Source organism: Lates calcarifer, linkage group LG1 (assembly GCF_001640805.2).
Source record: "Lates calcarifer isolate ASB-BC8 linkage group LG1, TLL_Latcal_v3, whole genome shotgun sequence".
NCBI classification, from domain to species: Eukaryota; Metazoa; Chordata; class Actinopteri; family Centropomidae; genus Lates; species Lates calcarifer.
In genome coordinates this window covers 13,408,917-13,430,085 of record NC_066833.1, presented here as the reverse complement: position 1 = coordinate 13,430,085, position 21,169 = coordinate 13,408,917, and the positions used below count along the sequence as shown (strand labels likewise).

The 21,169-nt window shown below is 39.9% G+C and overlaps 1 protein-coding gene and 1 long non-coding RNA gene across 2 annotated transcripts; one reads left to right on the top strand and one right to left on the bottom strand.

Moving 5' to 3' along the window:
- Nucleotides 1-8,278: 8,278 nt before the first annotated feature.
- On the bottom strand, nucleotides 8,279-11,388 carry vgll3 (vestigial-like family member 3). The gene is given in 5 exon segments (XM_018701661.2): nucleotides 8,279-8,890; nucleotides 9,014-9,332; nucleotides 9,334-9,563; nucleotides 9,691-10,042; nucleotides 10,932-11,388. Coding segments are annotated over 5 exon segments (1,047 nt in total). The 5' UTR covers nucleotides 11,037-11,388; the 3' UTR covers nucleotides 8,279-8,849.
- LOC108900548 (uncharacterized) lies at nucleotides 11,134-20,384 on the top strand. The gene is made up of 2 exons (XR_001963746.2): nucleotides 11,134-11,275; nucleotides 20,267-20,384. It is a non-coding gene; the product is annotated as an uncharacterized LOC108900548 (long non-coding RNA).
- The last annotated feature ends 785 nt before the right edge of the window (nucleotides 20,385-21,169 follow it).

Here is a 21,169-nt window from a genome sequence, read left to right as displayed (position 1 = left end):
GAGATAAGCTCTGTGTGTGTGTGTGTGTGTGTGTGTGTGTGTGTGTGTGTGTGAGAGAGAGAGAGAGAGAGAGAGGGAGGGAGTGTGTTATCCTCTTCCTGTTGCTCTGACAAGCTTCTGACTGCTCCTGCCACCTCCACCTCAACCACAAAAGACTCATGGGAGGGTGGACATGACAGGAGGGTGGGACTTCCATATGTCTCATGTCTGACTTTGCAGAATGGACTCTGCAAACACCTGTCAATCACCTGTCAGGGTAGGACGAGAGCTACAGTACAACTGGAATGTGTGTGTTTGTATGTTTGAGATACAGAAGTAACATAAAAAAGAGAACATTTATGCTGGTGTCACTTTATAGAATGTGTTTTCTGAAGTGTGAGCAAACCCTTAACAGTCACTCAGTACACCACTGAAAAAGACACTTAATCTATCCAATAAAAGTTACACTGTACATTATCTTAGCTGGAGGATTGTTCCTTGGTTTAAGATGATGCATGAAGAAAGAGTCATAGGTGGAAAATTCTAACTATATCTTAATGAAAGATACAGTGAAACAGATCTGCCACAGAACATAATCAGAATATTCTAGATTTAGTGATTTGAGAGATGTGTGTGTGGAAAGGGGTTGGTGAGTTGGCAGCTGACTCTGACAGGCTGAAACTTTTTGGGGCTGGCTCGCCTGTCAGCCTAGTAGAGAGCTTCTCAGCATGGGGGTCACCATTACAGAGGAAGCTCCCAACTTCACTTCCCCAGGTTACATTGACAAGACCCACTGGGTGTCTGGGCTTGGACAAGAAGTCTTGCTGAGTGGCTCTTTGGCTGCAGGGTGCCTGGTTAGATTGGTGGATAAAGACCCAGACAGTAGGGGCTGAGTACAAGGACAATAGGGAAACAGTAGAGGGTCCAGTAGGGGAGTGGGGAATTACCTGCCAATTAGGCAAAGTTAATGTGCAGAATGATGGGTGTCAACCTGTCAGAGCCCAGGGAGGTGGGGGATCAGCTGGATAAGCACCATGTTATCCCTGAGATTACACTGTCTACTGACATGATCACACACACACACACACACACACACACACACACACACACACACACACACACATTTATTCTTCCATTTAATCTTGTAATCCTATTTTTAAAATTTGGTCGACCTAAAACATAGCCAGAGTTATTGATTGACCTGCACGGTGAGGAGATGGTCTTTAGTCCAATTAACCTTATTCATGCTATTTGGGTTCAATTATGCTCTCAACCTGAACTACCTAAAGGAGTTCAAACTTACTTTTGAATAAGTTGCCATGACTACTGAAAGCAATATTTACACACTAGTGTCAAAAACAGACTTTATTCTTCCTGTATGGCACATCCAGTCTAAAACAGCTTGCACTGTTTTGCCAATTAAATAGGAAAGCATTGCAAGCTATTTTTAATAAAAGCAGAATTTGAAATCTGTGGGGGGAAATGTAATACTGAACAAACAAACAAAAAAAAAAAACAGGACTGCAGAGCAAATTTTTGCCCTATCATCCCAGTTTATACACTTAAATCCTATTCTCTCTCATCTGTAAAGGTCTGATTACTGTATTTTTTGATGCAGCATAGCTTATGACTGCACATCTCCCCCAAAAAACATCCTTTAGATGTTTAAATCTTCAGTGGAAACCTAGTTCCAGTGACAGATCAATTGTACAGGAATGCCCCTCTGTGGCTCTGGTATGTGTGGTATGGTCATTATGTTCAGCATGTGACAGTAGCAGCAGGTAGCGTCACATAATACAGGCCTGGATGATTGACAAGCAGGTGGCAGAGTAAGGGATTCCCCACTGCTGAGTAACTGTGTGTTTTCAGCTCCTTTTCAACTGATTTAGCACTAAAATAGTCACAGTGGATTCCATAGGGGATTCCTACCATTTTATTCAAATTACAATTGTATTGTATTAATTGTGTATTAGTGTTGAGTCCTGTCATCAGCATGAAAATAAAATTACAGTTTTCCTTCAGGTTTGTTTCCAGATCATTCTTAGATATTTCAGTTGTCTGCCATCAATATCCAAGCTCAGTCTTTCATCACACTGGAACAGTACAACCAGTATAGTATAATACCATCCCTGTTAATATAATCCCAAGCACATGTTACATGATGCATGGTGCATGTAATGAAATAAACAAACAAACAAATAAAAAGGTATTGAACATTACGTTGACCCTTCAAGGAACCTTTAAGAATGCCATACTGCTTCCATGGGAAGGTTTTAACATCTTATAATGGTTGAAATGTTGCTGAATACTTTGCAGTCATGACATGGACTGGGATAACTACTACTGTTAGTGATGGCAATAAAAATAGTCCATTAGCTATATTCCAGAAATAGCAGCACAGCCGTGTAAAAAGCCATAGGAGTTGAATCCCCGCTGCTCTAGATGCAGGCAGAGCTGTAGTGGAGCAGCCTACAGTGGAGACTGAGCGGAGGAAACAGGTGTTGGTTGCTAAATGTGCTTTCAGTGAGCAAAGGAATGACAGCTATGTACTGGCCTCTGTGGTTACTGGCAGATTACCCAGAGTGGAGCTGACAGAAACAACCTACTGCTGCTGCTGCTGCTGCAGCCCCTCTGGCCTTTATGAATGGACTGCCTTTTCCTCTGATGGAAGAAGCAATTTAGTTCAATAAATGGACTTGGCAATGAACAATAAGTATAAAAAAAGGCATGATGTTATTGTATAATGTCTATATTAATTTTTATTTAAGAAACCAACTACGTTTTATTGTCTTTCGTAGTAGCCAAGGTTCGTAATTTTACAGTGGAAGTGCATCATACAATCTCTCAGTCTGAAGTGATATTTAGTGTTAGACCCCCTTGTGACCGCTAAGCATGCATTTAATATTAGTTCTTTTGTCTTTGCTTATCTTTCTCATTTTAAAATTTCAAAACTCTATCTTCAGAAATAAGAGAGGAAACATCATCATGAGTCCAGGCTGCTCTGTGTGTGGGCAGGCAGAGGAATGTAGCTGGCCTGTGTTATGGGTGGATGTTCATGCTGTACATTGTAAACAGGCGTAAATGTTGATCTTTTCCTGTGGTGTAACTGTGTATTGAATTGTGATTTAACAGCCTGCCCTCATCTGTTGGAGCTCCAACAGACCTCATGCTTGCCACGCTCAGGATCATGGACCTGTGCAAATATTCCCTTCCTCGTGCCATAATGGGACTACACATATAAACACCAGCCCTGTTGAAACTGTTACAAATGCCAGTTCTTTTTTTTTTTTCTTTTTTTTTTTTTTTTTTTGCCTCCAGCTCTAATTAAACATCCTGAAGTGATAAAAGTGAACCCATACAATTGTTCAGTGCATTCCTTCTAGTGTGAGAGAATAACACTGAGCTGCTGTGCTGTGCTGTGGATGTGACTGAACTGGTGAATCATCTTGGATTCAAACCAATGCTATCTAATACTTTTCAAATTCATTTACCTTCACTGCTGCAGCTGTAAAGAAATTCAAAGGCAATGTAAGTAAGAAAGACAGGCAAAAAAGATGAAAGTAAACTTTAAAAAAAAAAAAAAACTTTAAAATTCTGTTAAAGAAAGTGATCACCTGACTCTGCAATTCCCCTCAGTTCTGCAGAGTATTTGACTATTACTTTCTTTCAGCTCATTGTTTTGGTTTTCTGGCCCACAGTTTTATTGGTTTGGTTCAGTCTCACGGCTCTCAATGATCCTATTTTCCAGCTGCATCAGCTGTTTTTAGGAAAAACCTCTGACCTACTGAATACTATCCCAGAAAAAACATTATTGTGACCAAAGCTTGGTTTGCGTTACATGGTGCTTATTAGTTGTCCAACAAAAGGGAAAGTTCTATTTATGTGAGGGTCAAAGCCTCCCAGTACTGATAGATTTTGAAGGGAATGGGTTGGGAAAAAAGCATTGCACTATGATCATTAAATTCAGTATAAACCATAATTACTGCAACCATTTTGTCATTGGAAAGGAAAAAAAGCTAAATGATTTTGTTTTATTTGATCTGTTTGTTGCCATTATCCATTTTCTACCACTGGTTGTATTGATAAACTGGTTCAAATGCAGAATTTGGAAAAATCCAAGGTATCTGTGATGCCATGGCCAGCAGACCAATCAGCTGCAAGGAAGCTCTAGGTCATTACTGTCTGTCATTCACTGTCTTTTGAAATAAATGAATTGTGTCTTCAGATTATCCAACATTTTGTGGAGTTGTATAAATTTTTTTGTTTGTAGAGAACACTCTGGTAACACCATATCCATTTTATGAGGTAATGATGTGTCATTGTTGTATTTAAAGCTTGTTGTGCTGCCCCCAAATGGCCAAAAATCAATTACTACAGCTTTAACAAATGATTTAAAAGATGCAATTTAGGCCATTTTCACATGAATTCCAGACAATCTCCGCAGGATCAAGTATGGAGACTTCTCTGGAGACTAGTGCTGCAGGAAAATGTTATCTAAGGAGCTGGCAGGTCAAAGTCCATTTAATATCTGCTGTGACTGATTCGGACATTTGCGTTCATTGCATATAGCTCTGCCGGGTAATGTCTAGCAAAACTCAGGTTTGCAGTGCATGTGTGATTACATATTATTAAAGTGGCCTAATTTCCACGAGCAAGATGCTATTAAGTTCAAAAGATTATAGACCAGCAAAAAACCCTGCAATGAATTGGCACATTTAGGCATTTAGTCTCATCTGCCTGTCTCGTTTAAAAGTTCTGTTCTATAAACGGACAAAAGTGTGCACAGTAACTACAGCTATTAAATTTTGCTGTCCTGTCCTCAGCAGTTTCTTATTGCCTCCTCTCTCATGCTGTGACCCTTTTCTCTCCGATGGTATCATTACAGCTTATACCTTTTTGAAACTCCATTACATGATTTGTTGATTAGACCTGCAGCATTAGGTTTATAATAGGTAGTTAAGATGGGATAGAAAGAGAGAGAAAAAATAATGTTAAAACTGATACTAAGAATTGTCTTGAGCAGCTAGATGTCAGAAAAATCTGCTGGTTCACTGATTTCTCTTCTCCTTGGGTGTTCCTCCTTGTTTATTAAGGAGGAATCAGGTATCATTTAAAAAAGAGAAGACTTGGCAAATCAAGTAATCTGCAGGCAAGTGTTCTGTGACACTCCAGCATGCTTCATTAGGCTGCCCTATTGACACAAACAGAGTGGTGAAACCTGAGCCTTCCGCTAATACCCCTAACATCCCTAATACCCGCACAAGGAGGGCAAATTAGCTCTAATTACCCCTGTGATTTGTAGGTGTGGAGCTGGCTCGTGGAGTAAAAGATGTTTGAAATAAAAATGGAGAGAAAGGGAGTACAGGGATGTGATGGAGCTTGAGGAGAAATTATGATTGCCATATGCCTATTTTATTGTTGTTTTCTCCTCTCCTCTCCTCCCTGATCTCTTTATTTAAAAATTTTTGTGTTCAGACAGCTGGTGTTATGTTGCTGATGAAACTAATCATCCGCTCAATTACTCTGGAATGTGTAGCTGGGCCGTGTTGTGACTGATCAGCTTTCCTTCTCTCTTTCACTCTTTCTTTTCATCTCTTTTTGTGGACTCTGACTCTCTCAGTCTGCCTTCAGCATCTGCTTTCTGTCTCTCCTTCTCTTGCTGTTTCTTCAGCACTCTGTTTAATTCAGTTCAGTTCAGTTCAATTCAGTTCAAGTCAGTGGCTGGTTACACAAACACAGGATATTCCCTTGAGACTTTACTGAAGCAAAATCTGAAGACTGTGAATCACATTAATTATATTCTAAGTAACCTGGCTGCCATGAAAGGAGGTTCAGTCTGAGCTAGCATAATGACAAGTTCGGGGGTCAACTCACAAAAGAGGCAATCATAGCTTCAGGTTCAACCATTTCTAATTTGATGTAGGCTATTTTGAGTGTGTGTGAGTGCACGTATGTGTCGGGGCTTGAGACCTGTAAGTGTAAGTTTCAGCTGTGCTGACAAGATAAAAGAACAAATTACACTCATTTGGACATATACACAGCATTTTGTTTTAACAATGTAAATGCATTTCTTGAATCACTGTCACATATTTTCAGTTAGTGATATAGAATCACTAAATACGCATGTGTAGTATGATGACGGTGTCATCAGTTCTTGCCTTGAGGATCTTAATTATCAGCACAATGCATCAGCTATTTAAATTTTAATTACTAACTTATACTACATATGCAACATTTCCTAAATCCCTGCCTTGGTCATTTATAATTGACATATTAATTCACTTTTATTGAGCTTTCAGGCCTGTGTTTCTGTATCTTTAGTGTTCTTCCTGCAGTGGAAGTGCCTGTGGTGATTCTCCAAGGCTGCCAGTGGGATGTCTGTTAGCATATAAGTGCACTACATGCTGATGCGGAGGCTACATGCTAATGCTAATTAGGAGCTCTGGAGAGAAAAGAGAGGAGAGAATATTGCTGGAAAATATTTCTAAATCCTGCCTATTTTTTCTTCTTGCCTTGTTTTTATCTATAGATTTATCAAATACTCTGACAAAGGATTTCACAGAAAATTTCATACCACTAAGTCTTTTATTAAACACCATTCTAAACAAAGGTGTTTGCTGACACTTTTTTTTTTGAAAAAAATAAATAAACCTCTTTCACATGAAAATTGTTATTTTACTTTTGAAATGAAGCCAAACATAGAAAAGTTGAAGCATGAATCTAACAGTGAGACCTTTTCCACAGAGGACATTTTAACAGGAAAAGCACAGGTGTAAATAATTAAAAGAATGATGGCTGAATTCCATTTAGCTGCTTCAGTTTCAGGGTCCTGGTATTGTGCATGCTGGCTCACTGTCACATGTTCATGGCTTACCGCGACACTTGAATAGAACGGAGCTAGTGGTGATATAAATAGTAACACCTGTGCTTTTTCTATTGTGACAGGGTGAAATGTCTGCTGTGAAACAGGCCTATGGAGAAACAAACATGTAAAAATAACTCTTTTCCACCCAGTTTTTTCACTTCGATGCCTCAGATGTGATGATACTTTGGACAAGAAACTCAGCTGAGGTCCAGATTTGAAGTACTAGTAGTAAAAATGGAGAATGAGGTATGTGGGAGAGCAAGCTGGAGTGAGTTAGTGGGCTGCTATTGCTGATCATACCACCTGGTCAGACCACTCTCCACACACACACACAGTCGTGCTTGCACATGTTCAGCCAGCTGTTGATTATGCTGGGATGGGCATACATAAGGCTGATCCTGGCACCAGACCGAGCTGAGAAAGATGTTTTTTGAGCAGCATTCTCAGAGTTCACTTTTAGTTTCAGAATTCATTGTACATTATGATCAATCCATTCCTCAGAGTGGAAATCACTGTTTTGTTTTTTTTTTGTTTTTTTAAAAAAAAAACATGGCAATCAAGGGGGCTTGTTGGGGGTCAAGCCAAATGAAACTTAACTGTGGTACCTGAAATTAGTCTTTGTGTGTATGTGTGTGCGTGTGTGTGGTGTGCCACTGTCTGACAAACTTCCTGTCCAGACAGGAAATGCATTCTTCGGTGTGCATTTGTCAGTCTGGGATTGTGTGTGTTTTTATGTATGTGTTTGTGTGGAGACAGACAACAGACCTGTCATGGTGCCTTCCAATAGCCATCTGTGGAATGCATCCCACTTCCCTTGGTACTATAGCTCAGTTCCTCTTAGGTCTATTATGTACAGTATGCTGTTTAGCAGCAGCAGTTTATACCTGATACACAGAAGTTATAGCAACAACCAGTAGAGTAAACGTTCTCATTTCGAGCAACAGCGCAGTCTTATACAGCGTTTTTGTAGATACAGTTTTAATTTTATAATGTTACCTGTTACTGGAGGATGACTGTACATTTAAAGCGCCGGGGCAAATCTCTGAATACTTCTGGTAATAAAAATAATGTCCTATTTACATTAACCTGCTGTTTCTGCAGTAATGGATATTCCAGTTTGGTCATCTAGCCCTCTAAATTTACAACAAACAATAGAAATCAACATCAACATCAGATCAGAGTGTGTGGAATGCTAGACATCCATTTGGGGCAACAGACTTCATGATTGTACAAGAGGTGAAGCATTTACCAAGTCATGCACAATGCACAACAAATCACTGTCTCTCAGGAGCAGGATTTTCTTTGAATGAGCAGCCAATAATAAGCAGAATATAAATTTTAGCCATAAATTGAGTCAGAAGTGTATATTCTGTTAGCATTCCACACATCTGTTGAGTTAATCAAACTGAAAAATAGAGAAATCCCATTAGAAGATACAGTCTCACAAATTTATTTCTTAAACATACAGTTCCAATATTTACACAACACATTCCCCAGAGGCAAAAAAAAGTAGGCAAAGTAGGCATTTAGGCAACAAATTAGCAGAAGTCATCCAGCAAACAACGTAGCATTGCAACACTGTACAAAAAAAGAGAACATTTACACTCATCAACAAAGATTTACTGTACAAAACAAAATGTGGATCAAAAATGAAGCTCTTGAAACAGAACCATTTGGTCTCACATTGCATCAAAAGGAGTTTTGTGCTGACAGAGAAGAGAGGGCCTCCCATCCTTAAAGCTAGTAGTCTGTTTTTATCGTTCTTCAAAGGCCTTGACCCGCAGCCAATGCATTAGATCACTGTCATTTATGTCCAAAGCCTGAGTTCATCTCCATAATAAGTCGTGTGGACAGTGCAGGACTCATAATCTAAGCTACACTTAGCATTCTATATCTACATTTAAAATACAGTGCTGGTGATGCAGCCATACATTTATAAAGCCACATAATAGATCCTTTTTGGTGTGAACAAGGTATTCTGTCTTTTTTTTCTTCAGTACATAAGTTAGAACCAAACTGATGTCTTTGCTTTGGTCTGATCGAGAGCTGCGGAGAGCGAAAGAGACAAGGTCATATTATCATTGTTATTATTATATTATTATTACTGCACAAGTCAGAATACATGTGAAGTCTGACAAATGCTTACAGCTGCATTGCTGTAGTATCTACCTGGGTCATACGCCTCCAGAGATCCATGTAGGGCTGGAGGGGTCCAGGTGACAGAGGTAGCTGCTGCAGGATTGGTGCTGCTGGGATCCATCTCTGTCTTTGCCCCCTCGTTGTGTGGGGAATTCCCTGTATTGGCGGCTGGCTGGTTCTGGTTCCTAACACCAGGCAGCAGCACAGGATTAAACCTGGGATCCAGTGCTGGGCTGTGTGCTGGGTATGAATGGAGCATTGGGTGGTGGTGCCGGGAGTGGATATGGGGGTGGGGGTGAGGATGGTAAACGTCGTGGATGCTGGGGTAGCCACTTGTGCTCTGGGGGTTTCAGGCTGTAGGTCCAGCTGTCGGGGAGCGTAGCCGGAGGCGGGAGGCTGGCCTGGGAGAGCATGTGGCCAGCCCACAGAGCTCCATCTGGGTGGCTGAAGGAAACAGGGCTAGGGGAAAAGTCAGGGTGGACTGAGACAGAGACAGATGGGAGGCAGGAACTTGTCTGGGATGGATAGGTGCTGCTGTTCCAAACTGAGCTGCTCTGGCCCTCAGAGAGAGAGCCACCGTCTGAAACAAACACATTACAAAAACATGTTAACACTACATTTTTTTTAAATCATCCTCAGTATTATAAGTGCTTTATAAACAACTAATAATTGTATCAAGTTAGTGAGGTTTTTTTTCCCCCTCTCACCTTTCCATAAGCCAGCAGCAGCTGAAGCAGACTGCTGAGTCACTCTGATCGGCTTGGTCTCGCTGTTGAAGGTGCTGGACTGACTGAGAGCTCGGGAGAAATGCTCATCTACCACATCGCCGATGTCGCCCTGGAAATATGTGAACAAAACGCACCGGGAGCTCAAGTACTCTGTGTCTGCTGGTTGAGTATCATCCTTCAGCTCCGAGTCAGACGTTGACCTGTGGCCTGAGTCACTTCCAGGGCCCTGCCGGAAGCCCTGATCCCTGGACAGCATCCCTCTCCCTCCTCCTCCACCTTGCTGCTGCTGCTCCATATACTCCTGCATCTTGCTGTAAACACTCAGCTTCCTCTGGAGGGAGAGACAGAGAGAGGTTAATTAACAGATCCAACCAGGAATAAAGTACATTTGAATAGAACAGACAAGACTTTCCATTTTAGAGGAGCACAGACACTTTTTAGAGCAATCATGACCACTGAAAACTGAACAAAATCTTTATAGTCTAAATAATCTAAATAAATCACATTTAAATAACATTTACTCTACATCATTACACGCAAGTATCTCGGAGCAGCTTGGGAGCTGTGTGAAAACGAGTTTCTTTTTTCTTATACTGCATTCCAACTATTTGTAAAGCTCAATGTGCCTCATCCACATTCCTGAGTGACTGACTGGCTGTCATTACATCACCATTTGACCACAGGATTAATAGTTCCGTGTCATTACGCTTAACCTGAGGTGAATGCCGAGCCCCAGACTGGAATTTAATCATTCAAAAGTGAAAGTGAAGTTGAGTGATATATGTGTGTGTGCGTGTGTAAGTGTGTGTGGGTGAGAGAGAGACCAAAAGAAAGTTTGAGTTGGTCGTCTGAACAGAAATCAGCCAAGGATAAACCCGTCTGACGAAAAAAACGAAAGGGCTTTAGGGCTGGTGACAGTGTCTAGCTTTTTTTCTGGTATGGTATTTTATCCACAAAGTTAGCTGCTTTAGTCCTATTCCATTTCTCACTATGCGTTGTAACTTAGTCTTCAAAACTTTAGTTTGAACCATAAATAATTACTGCTATCACTTAAGCTATGAAAACACAAAACTCACACTTCAATCTCGATCGCTTGAGCCCACGTGGAAGAGCTGCCTTCTTCTCAAGTGACAAATAATGATTTAAAAACCCTGTAGCAGAGGTTATTTTTTGTCAGTGGCCTCTCGGTAGCTGCAAAAGTTCAGTGATGAGAATCTCACCTGTTGTTGTTGGTGATGGTGGTTATAGTACGTCGCCTTGTACGCCGCCGCAGGGAGGTAGTGCGCTCCATAGCTTTGGTGATACATCACATCCAGGCAACTCATAGCGACGGAGCGGAGCGGTGAGGGAGTGGAGAGGGAGTCGTAGGAGAGAGAACGTGCACAACGCAGCCGAGGGCGACTCCGCCTGAGACTTCAGACGGGCTGTATCCCCCGAGCCATCGGCGCCTCCATATATGCCCAAACGCATACAATGGCCATGTCGTCCAGTTTGCATACACACAATGCGCCTCCCGCCGTGCGCTCCACCAGCACCACCCGGGGCCACAAAATGGATCAAAACGGTATGAGACACACACACATACACTGTATCCGAAAAACACCCCTTTCTCTGATAAGTTATTAGACCGCTTCTGATTGGGTGAGCATTCCTTTCCCCCTTTTCACTCTTACTGTTTTGGAGGGGTTATATTTAGAGAGGGCTGGGGCCGTTTACGCACGCCCACCGGGGAAGAGCCTGCAGGGTAAAACGGAGATAAGAAAGTCACTAACACAACTGTGCATTTAAAGGGGGTCACCCATTCATAGAATTTTTAATGTACTCATGGTATGCCGCGATATGTCGTATTAGGATCTCATAGTTCATATAGAGTTTTGACCTCAGGAAAGCTCAGTCAGAGCTGGGGCCAGGCTTTTGGAAATTCAGAGGTCATGAGCCCAGTCTGCCCTAACCTTGTTTAATCGTTATCATTCTTCTTCTTCTTTTTCTTCCTATTTATTTAATTTTTACAATTCGGGTAACCATTGTATTGTCTCTATTTCATTTCCCAATGCAGCTTCAGGGCTTTCTTTGTGGGGAATTAATTCAGTTATTATGATAATGCTTGCTGGAAAATCAGTCAAATCAAATTTGAGATGCTGACTCAAAAATAAATAAATAAAATAAATAAATAAATAAAAAAAAATAAAATAAAATACTGTAACTACTGTAACCCTTGCAATAAAAAAGAGAAAGAGTCTTAATGGTAGAAAGAGCAGATCTAAATTAAATGTATTAGACCAAATAATGTTCAGCAACAGATGCAACATTTTTTCATATTTGAAATGAAAGTTTAAGGTGTCCAAAATAAAAAGCAACAAATAAAATGTCACATCTAAAATTCCTGCAGATTTAAACTCTGTCTGGTGTATTTGTACCATTGTTGACCTTTGGTCCCCTGCCTCTATGTCTTTGATTTCTGACATGTTTAAATCAACATCAAAAGGTATATTCAGATCATTCATTACTGCTATGTTTAACGTGACTGTTTGTGGTCAGTTTTCCCTCATTAAATCCAACTCCCTGATTTCCTTAGATGAGCAGTTTGCTGCCATCTATTGGTGTTTTCAGTGACAGGACATTAGACATCAGTTTGTCCCCAAGGAGACTTGAAGCCACAGAAGGTACATCCACATCACCCATGCAAGAAGCAAATGAGCCAAAATAGGAGATATTTATCTTTAGTAAACTTAATTTAGATCACTGATAATACTAGACATGAACACAAAAGAATTTAGGCACAATTTATTTAGAATGATGTCTATATTCTACAAAACAATGGAAATATTTTCATTAGTAAGTTGTTGTTTGCCAAAGATTTGCTCTATATACATTAACCCACTGTTTTTGTCATTGTAGTGGCTTTGGACATTTGTCTTTTTGTCAGTTGGACTGAAATGTTTTTCAGTCCATTTGAATTATAAATGAAAAGATACTCCAAAGGTACCTTGGTTTCTCAAGAGTCCTAAGAATAGAATAGGTACCATTATGAACAGAAAATGGAACACTATTCTATTCCACCATTAACCCAGTCAATGGCAGTATGTGCTTCTACAGATGCTGGTACACTTTATTACAGCAGGATTACACAAGCATGCAGTGAAAGGTAGAGTACACTTGATATAATGACATAGGCAATTTACCATAACCAGAGAAGAAGATGAAAACACTCAATAGTATAAAAGCCCATTACATGTAAGAACAGAAGAAGACAACTTGCTCTCCCAGTTCCATACACACAAACTCCAAATAGGAGTGCAGTTAATAATGAATCTCAAAAATGTGGATATATACCTGAATTAGCCTGATTAAAATTTGGCTTTAAAGGACACCATTCGTCCCAAAAAGCAAAACAGAACATGATTATGCAAAACAAATGCCTGAAAAAAGAATTGAGGAATAAGAATTGTATGAATGTCTGCATCTTTTTTTTTTTTTTTTTTTTTTTTTGGTCACAGTAATATTCATTTTTTGGTTCTCTTATCTACACTGCATCTGAGTACATTCACCCACTGAAGGCTGTGTTTAGGAGTACAAGTTTGTTTGTTTGTTTAATACTTAAACTGACATGTAAACATAATTCATTTCGCCCATTTCTCTCAACACTGTTCCTCTTGAGTTCATATCCTACGAGTCAACTGTTCCCACATATATTTCATTCACAATTTTCAACCATTCCTCTTGTGTTGATGGTTCTGCCTGCCCATCTACTTGTGATGGCCTTTTTATAAACTGCTCACAAGATTTTTAGTAAATATCTATTGTGTTTTCTTAACACAATATCTCTTGTCATGTTACTGAAGTACAAGACCTGAGAGTGGTCTACATTCATAGCTCTGCATTGTCTCCAACATGGCTGTAATATAGACAAGGATTTTCTCTTTCTTCTTTCTTCTCTCCAAATATCTGAAGATGTAGTAGACTGTTGTGTCCTCCAAATATGCAGCTATTCATCATCATTCACACCTAGGTCTTTTTCCCATTTCACTTTTACATAAAGTATGTTGTATTTCCTCTTCTCTCCATTAGGTGCCAATATAGTGTAGCTATTATTCTATATTTCTTTGAATTGTAGACTCCAATTATGGTTCAATATTAAAATCTGTGATTTTAGCCTCCTTTGTCCATCATGCCATCACGCTCTACAACTCCTTGCTTGTGGGGAGGAGGAGATAGTAAACGGAGAACAGAAGGGAAGGAGTGGTAGCCACTTAATGTGCAATAACCTACCCGGATACTCAGTAATCTCATCCACCGCCAGCCATATACAGTTCAGTATATTTATCTTAATGCCATATACAGTTCAGTATATTTATCTTAATGCCATATACAGTTCAGTATTCAGTGTATTTATCTTAATTCATTCTTATTCTATTCTATTTATATTTTGTGCTGTTTGCAAACTGGCCTGTGTGCTGCTTCTGTCTGTATAAGCTGACTTGAGTAGCAGTATCAGTTGTTCACTGAATGTTTTGTACCATTCAGATCATAGACTGTCACTGCCAGGGGTTTTATTGGCATGTTGTGTCTACTCACTGCTTTCTATATTTCTGTTTTTGAAATGGGTCAAGTCAGAAGGTCATTCTGATTTTTCTCAATTGCTGGTAGATAGTGTCTGTCAATATCTACCAGTAGAAAAGCTCTCATTTGGTCAGTATCCAAAGATGGAGGTTAGCTATACACATTTCTATAATAGTTCATAAAGTTTGTTTCAATCTCTTTGTGTTCATAGGTTATCTGATTTGTGATCACATTCCTTATTTTATGATTTTTAGATTTATTACTTATCTAATGCTGTTGTTGCCACATTTGATACTTGAGTTGCCAGATCTGATGACACTTCAGGGACTACAACAATTTGGTAACAGTAAGTCATCGTTTTCACTCATGTTTCATTCACTTTGATTTCATAAAGGGAGCATGGATTATTCAGTTGCAAGATGAAGACATTGAAGTAGGGCAGCCTTTAGGAGGAAAATAACTTATACAGGAACTACAAAAGGATTTGTTCTGTTCATGATAATAGATCATGATAAGAAAATGTTTCAATCAATATCTCTAAAATCCCCTCAGAGAATAAGGGCGGAAAACTGAATCAGCAGTGTGAGTTCTCTTTGTGTCCTCCAGAATATTTTAAATAGTATTTAAATAATAATAACAGCGAGTGAGTGATAAATTCACTGATCAATTCCACAATGAATATGCAAAGAGAGAAATTCTATTATATCCATCACAACAAAGATGCAGAACAGTGATTGGAAAGATTTTAATAAATAGTAAGTATCAAAACCGTAAATCATTAAAATCCTACTGTCACCTGCATGTCTAAACCTGACAGATTGCCTAGTTTGACAACATCTGCAGACAAAGAGACTGATGATAAAATCATGGAGAGATGTCAGAGTTTGTCCACATCTCCATCTAGTGTTCTCATAGAGGAAATCTCGTCCCTCGCTGCCTGTGCCTGCTTCGGAAGTGGGGCAGTGGAACACTCAGAGTGATGCCTAGAGACAGTGCAGGAAGTATTAAAGTGGTATCGCACACACTGTTGTGCACACTTGATAGTGCGTGTTCTAACAGACAGACACACACAAGTTCTCTGACACAGACGCCGGACCTCGAGGGTTTTCCACCAAACATCTGGAGCAGCCTATGCCTCCACTCCTCTGCTCCTTAATGAGGCACAGAGATGATTATTAGTGGATGTTTTAGAGGGGAAGATGGAGGGAGGAGAAGGGTAGAGACGGAAATTAAAGTGGAGTTAGAGAATTGTTTGCTTTTAAGAAAGAGGGACTCCTCCAGTGCTTTAGATCTAAAAGAAATTTCACATGCTTACGAAACTTCCACTGCTTTAGATCACAGACACATTTCAGAGAAACATTCCTCTCTTGGAGGAACAATGTTTTGGGGGATACATCCCAGGAAACCAAAAAACAGGTCACAAGAGTTGTGTCCTAGATCTGAATCTGTGAGACAAAAAAAGAACAGAATGCTAAAAGTCCAAACCCTTTAGGTTTTGAGAATGAATGTATAATGCCTTCAGTCAAACCCCTTTTCAGCAAAATGCGGAGTATCTTGCCAAATGATTTTTTTTCTAATTAAAAGATTTGTCTTTTTCAACCTTACACCACACTCCTGATGAGGCAGGTGTGAGATAACACTGAGTGCTGTTGATGATGATGTTTCACATTAAGCAGAGTGCAGCATCATGAGTTTTGTGGGGTGGTTGCTATAAATTCTTTTGCCCTGGAGAGAGTCTATAGAAACACACACCTGCCCGGGCTGACTCTCTGGGCGACCTGAAGATGATGATGACAGTGGTGATGATCAGGGTGAACATAATGTACAAGGCTCCTGTGTACAATCAGGCAAGCAAATGAAATGTCCTTTGTAAAATGACAGTTTTTACTCTTAGTCAATTCATCCAACTAAACAATATTTAGATAATATTCTATACTTTGCTTAGTCTATAATATATTTTTGCATTACTACATTGCTGTGCTCATGACATTTTTAAGGATTAAAATTGATGCATCATCACTCATATTTTCTATTTTGTCAAAATCTAGTGCCTACACTTCCCACAATGTGACTGTGGTGATCAAGCTCACTTGATATATAGAACTGGTGGAATTCCCTCTTTATGTCAAAGAGAACTGATATGCATAAATATCTGCCCAACCTTACCCAACTGACATATTCTTATACAATTCTTCTATGATTCTCTCTCTCTCTCTCTCCACAGTATGGATTCATATCCCATAAACTGCTGTATTACTGGCATCACCTTACATTTTATATGGAACCCTGTGTTATGCTATGTTCTTCTCTCGCTATTGTCTACCCCCCCCTCCCTTCTTAACCCAACTGGTTGAGGCAGATGGCCGCCCACCCTGAGTTCAGTTCTGCTCGAGGTTTCTGCCTCTTAAAAGGAAGTTTTTCCTTGCCACTGTCGCCTAGTGCTGCTCATGGTGGGATTTGTTGGGTCTCTCTCTGTCAATTACCAATTTTAAAGAGTATGGTCTAGACCTACTCTATATGAAAAGTGCCTCGAGATGACTTTTGTTGTGATATGGCGCTATATAAATAAAATTGAATTGAATTGAATTGAATTCCACATATACATAGAGATACATGGTGGATATCCCCCTGTCGTGGCTGCCTAAGTGTGTCAAAGGATGGGGGAGGAGTGCAGACATTAAAGACTAATTAAAGAATCATTAGTGCATCTCCAAGTACACAAAATGATGCAATATAAGTGGATTTTTGTTCACTGTCATATCAAAGAAAATTCTACTTACTGTACATTCAACACTATTTGCCTCTAATTTAAAACTAGAACATGAGTTTTACTGTATAATTCAGTTTAAATGAGACACAAAACAACATGTTGGCATCATTTACACTGCAGCATCACTCTAATGAGCAAAAGACAATCATTTGTAAGTTAATGGAAATGGAATTTCCATGTGAAGCCAAAGGAAAAAACAATACTATTATAGGGGATTTTTGTCAAACAAAGGCAAAACACTTTTCTTCTTTATTATCTCAGTGATCTCACATGTTCAGCTTTAATTGTTCTAGCCATTATTGCACACTTTATAAATGGAGATGAGAGTTTTAATTGCAAAGACTAGACAAAGAAAAGTATCTCTTCACACAGCATGTCTGACAGTCTGTACCCGAATTGTCTGTCTGCTAACAAAGTGACCAGTGGATACTTGGTTCCTTCAGAGCCTCCATGCTGACCTTGCTTAAAAAGCAGATAATTGCTCAGTCCAGCCTCCAGTTTCAACTCATATTCTGCATGTGGAAAGATAATGGAAACTGCCCAGGCTGCCTGGAAGAAGTTAATGAGATGATGGAGACTCAAAGCCAGGGTCACGTTTATGCACTTGATAGATGTGTCCCCCTCTTAGAGGGCCAATCTAGGAAGAATTTGTATTTTAAAACAAAAGCTGGACATGGATTTAAATGTTAAACCCCAAAATCCACAGCAAATTGGAAAAAATATACAGTTTACACAGGACATTTGGGTTTATATTTGGTTAAGTGTGAAATTAAACATGTTCAGGTGGGTTCACTTTTCCAAAATAAATCTTGATGTCTGGTTTAAATAATGACATATTATCTGTGACAGTAATATGGTGCTCCCCAGCTGAGGTAAGACGCAGAATGAATGAATGAATACTAGACTACACTAGGAGCTTCTTTTACCATTCTGGGGCAGTCTTTGGCCCATTTTGGTGCCCTGGGTGAGATTTTGCTTTATATCTTTGCCATCCAAGATCATATCTTGGCGATCCAATCTTTGTTCCACCTTTGCAGAATGATTGATATCACTCTCGTACAATGGTCATTGCTTCAAAACAAAATTATTTTCACAATTCATAATGGACCACAAATTTGAATTCTGTATCACCTAAGATTATGAATAAATCTCAATGCTAAATACAAATTAAAAATTATTGGCATGAAACTGCCAGTTGGATGTCATTCTTTGTTCTTCCAGTTTGATGACTGACAAACTCACCATACCTACCTGTCCACCTCTCAAATAACTCAAATAAGTGAATACAAATAACTGACTCCATATGAATTACACAGGATTTTCATTTCACATGTACTCGCTTTTACGAATATGGCATTCAGAGTACACACCTTCCACAACACTTCTGCATGTATAAATAATTTGTATATATATACATGCATATACTACATATTTGTGTTTTTCAACAATCTGATTAATAAATACTCCCACTTTGTCTGCTCACACAACTTCCTAAACCTCCTTTGAAGAGGGAAGGACTTGTCCTCCGTTGCCCTTCCAGTTGTAATGACTCTAATTCCCTCATGCTAATGGTGTGTCTCAGCCTCGGCCCCTGCTGGGACCACCAGCCCACTTCTCGTGGTCACAGCCTGGCCTCAGGGCGAGGAGGACCACAGACGGCAGAGACAGAAAAGAGAGAGAAGAGGCAAAGGAGGGTTGTGGTTTGATGCATGTAGGATCTACTCTCAGACAGATTGGCCTCCTCAGGCTAAAATAACCTGTGGATAAAAGAGGGTGTCATTGAACCGTGTGTGTGTGCGTGCCTCACTGAGTGTGACATCCAAAATTGGCGCCAGCAGCAGATTTAAACAATAACACTTCGCTGTTTGACCTTACTCACAAAACCAACAGCATGTCTGCAAGATTTGTGAGTGTGGGCACATGTCCATATGTATAACTCCACACCAGCATCTAAATGCTAAATCTGCATGCTTGTGCATAGATGTGTGCATGTACTTGTGCGTAGGTGTGTGTGTGCGCACTTTGTGGGTGGCTGGGGAGGTTGGGGATGGCAATGATGATGAGCAGACACTACAGGGGAGAATAAGCTCTCATTACCCACAATTCCCCAATGCTACACTGCGCCAGTGAGCGCGACCAGATTCGTCCCATGGGCAGAAATGAGTGGAGTCACTCACTCGATTTATTAGGCCATCCCAAACTCCCCTGCCCTCTGCCTCCCCTGCTGCTATCACCCTGTCTTCCTGCTTCTTTCCTCTCTCAGCCACCCACTGTCTTCCATATGTCCTGAATCCTCTCCATTGCTTACCTATTATGAGGGTGGTATCAATCTTCTCATCTAACTTTTAAGCAAACAAAGTGAATAAGCATAATGAAATGTCAAATTATGTCTTAAATAAAAGGACAATATTCACTTATAACATCTCTCTGAATAAAGAAAAAACTCACCTCTGATCTTTGGTTTCTGTTTAAATCAGGGTTTCCCAATGATTCCAGGCTTTTGGAAGACCTTGTAAACTTTAGGACTTGTCCCTTATCCTTATTTGCACCTCTGATTCATCCCTCTCTCCATTTCTGTGACTTTGCCCTCCATTCTCCTCTTTCTTCTATCCCCTTGTTACTCTGTGTCCTCCCTTCCCATTTCTATCTCTCTCTCTCTCTCTCTCTCTTCAGCTGGGTAGCAGTGAAGTATCCATCCATCAGAGAAAAGAATCCCATGTCTCCCATCACAGCCCCTTGTCTCTCTGTGTTTGCATACAAACATATTTCAGCCTACTTACATGTCAGCGGCACAGGGACGAATGTAGCATATAGTCATATCTCATATGCTATTATGATTCAGGATTTATGCTTTATAAATATGGGAATGAGATACACAACCTGCAGAGGCCTGAGGGAGGTTTGTTGAAATTCTACTGCAAATGACAAAACAGAAAAAAGAATGGCATCCATGGTACTATGGATTTGTGGGGTAGATATTGGCTTCCTGTTACTGCAAGAATATAAGGCATTGAGTTGTGATGCACATGGAGTTGTTGAATCAGATTTCTAATGAAACATCCTGCAATTCAAGCTAAAGTAGATTAAAAGTTATTTGCAAGTGTTTACATAATACCCAATGAATTAATGGTGGTTAGAACCTTGGAATGCTCACAATTTGTTAGGGTTGTTGGGAATAAAAATTAATTAATTATTTGGTTTCAAATTCCTGTTTGTCTTTTTCAGAAAAAAAGACCCCTCACGACTGGACCCAACACTCTGTTTCATCTTTGGATGTCTATGACCGGGTTTATCTGTGAAGAGGAGAGAAAAAGTTATTAAGAATACAGCAACTCTACAGTCATCTAGTGAAAGGATTTGTGTGATTTGTTCGATGATACCTTAAAGCTGAAAAGCTTGATCTGCTTTATGGCTGCGACTCCCACTGATTGTGCAGAGATCTCATTTCACACATGAACGTCTCTCTCTGCTGTGTGTGTGTGTGTGTCCATACACTCTGTAGTTAGTGCCTTAACATTACACGTCTGCTTGCCTGGGGCTAGATCACAGATAAGAGGAGGAGAAGAGATAGATAGTGGAGGAAGAAGGGGAGGAAGCGGTGCAAAGAGAGAAGAATGTATTCCACATTTTATTTATTTATTCTATTTTATTGGTAACTTACTAATACAGTGTTGTACCAGTATCCACTGTAAAATGGAAAAGTTTTGCCAAATATTTTCTTTTGCTTTTTGTGTTTTTTATGCACTCACATAATCAACAGTGATAAAAATCAGGCATATTTATATGGAATTTAATCAAAGTGTCTTATTAGAAAAAAACAATGTTAAAGCCCTCCCAATGTGTAATAATGATTAATTCTAAAATTGATATTTAATCAAACTCTAATATACCTATCGGAGGTACAAAAATGCCCAAATTTGATTCCCAAGTATTGATTTACATGCTGCTACACTGTAACAACAAAACCACAGACAGATACAGGCTTGGTACCTGCTGGCCCTCTAGGGTGCTTGGGGCTAGATTTATCACCACTGGGGCCCTCTGATGATGAGGCCGTTTAGTGGGGGTCCCTGTGGTCCTCCACTGATTAGCGCCAAACATCTTCCCTAATAACCTTAACAAGAACAA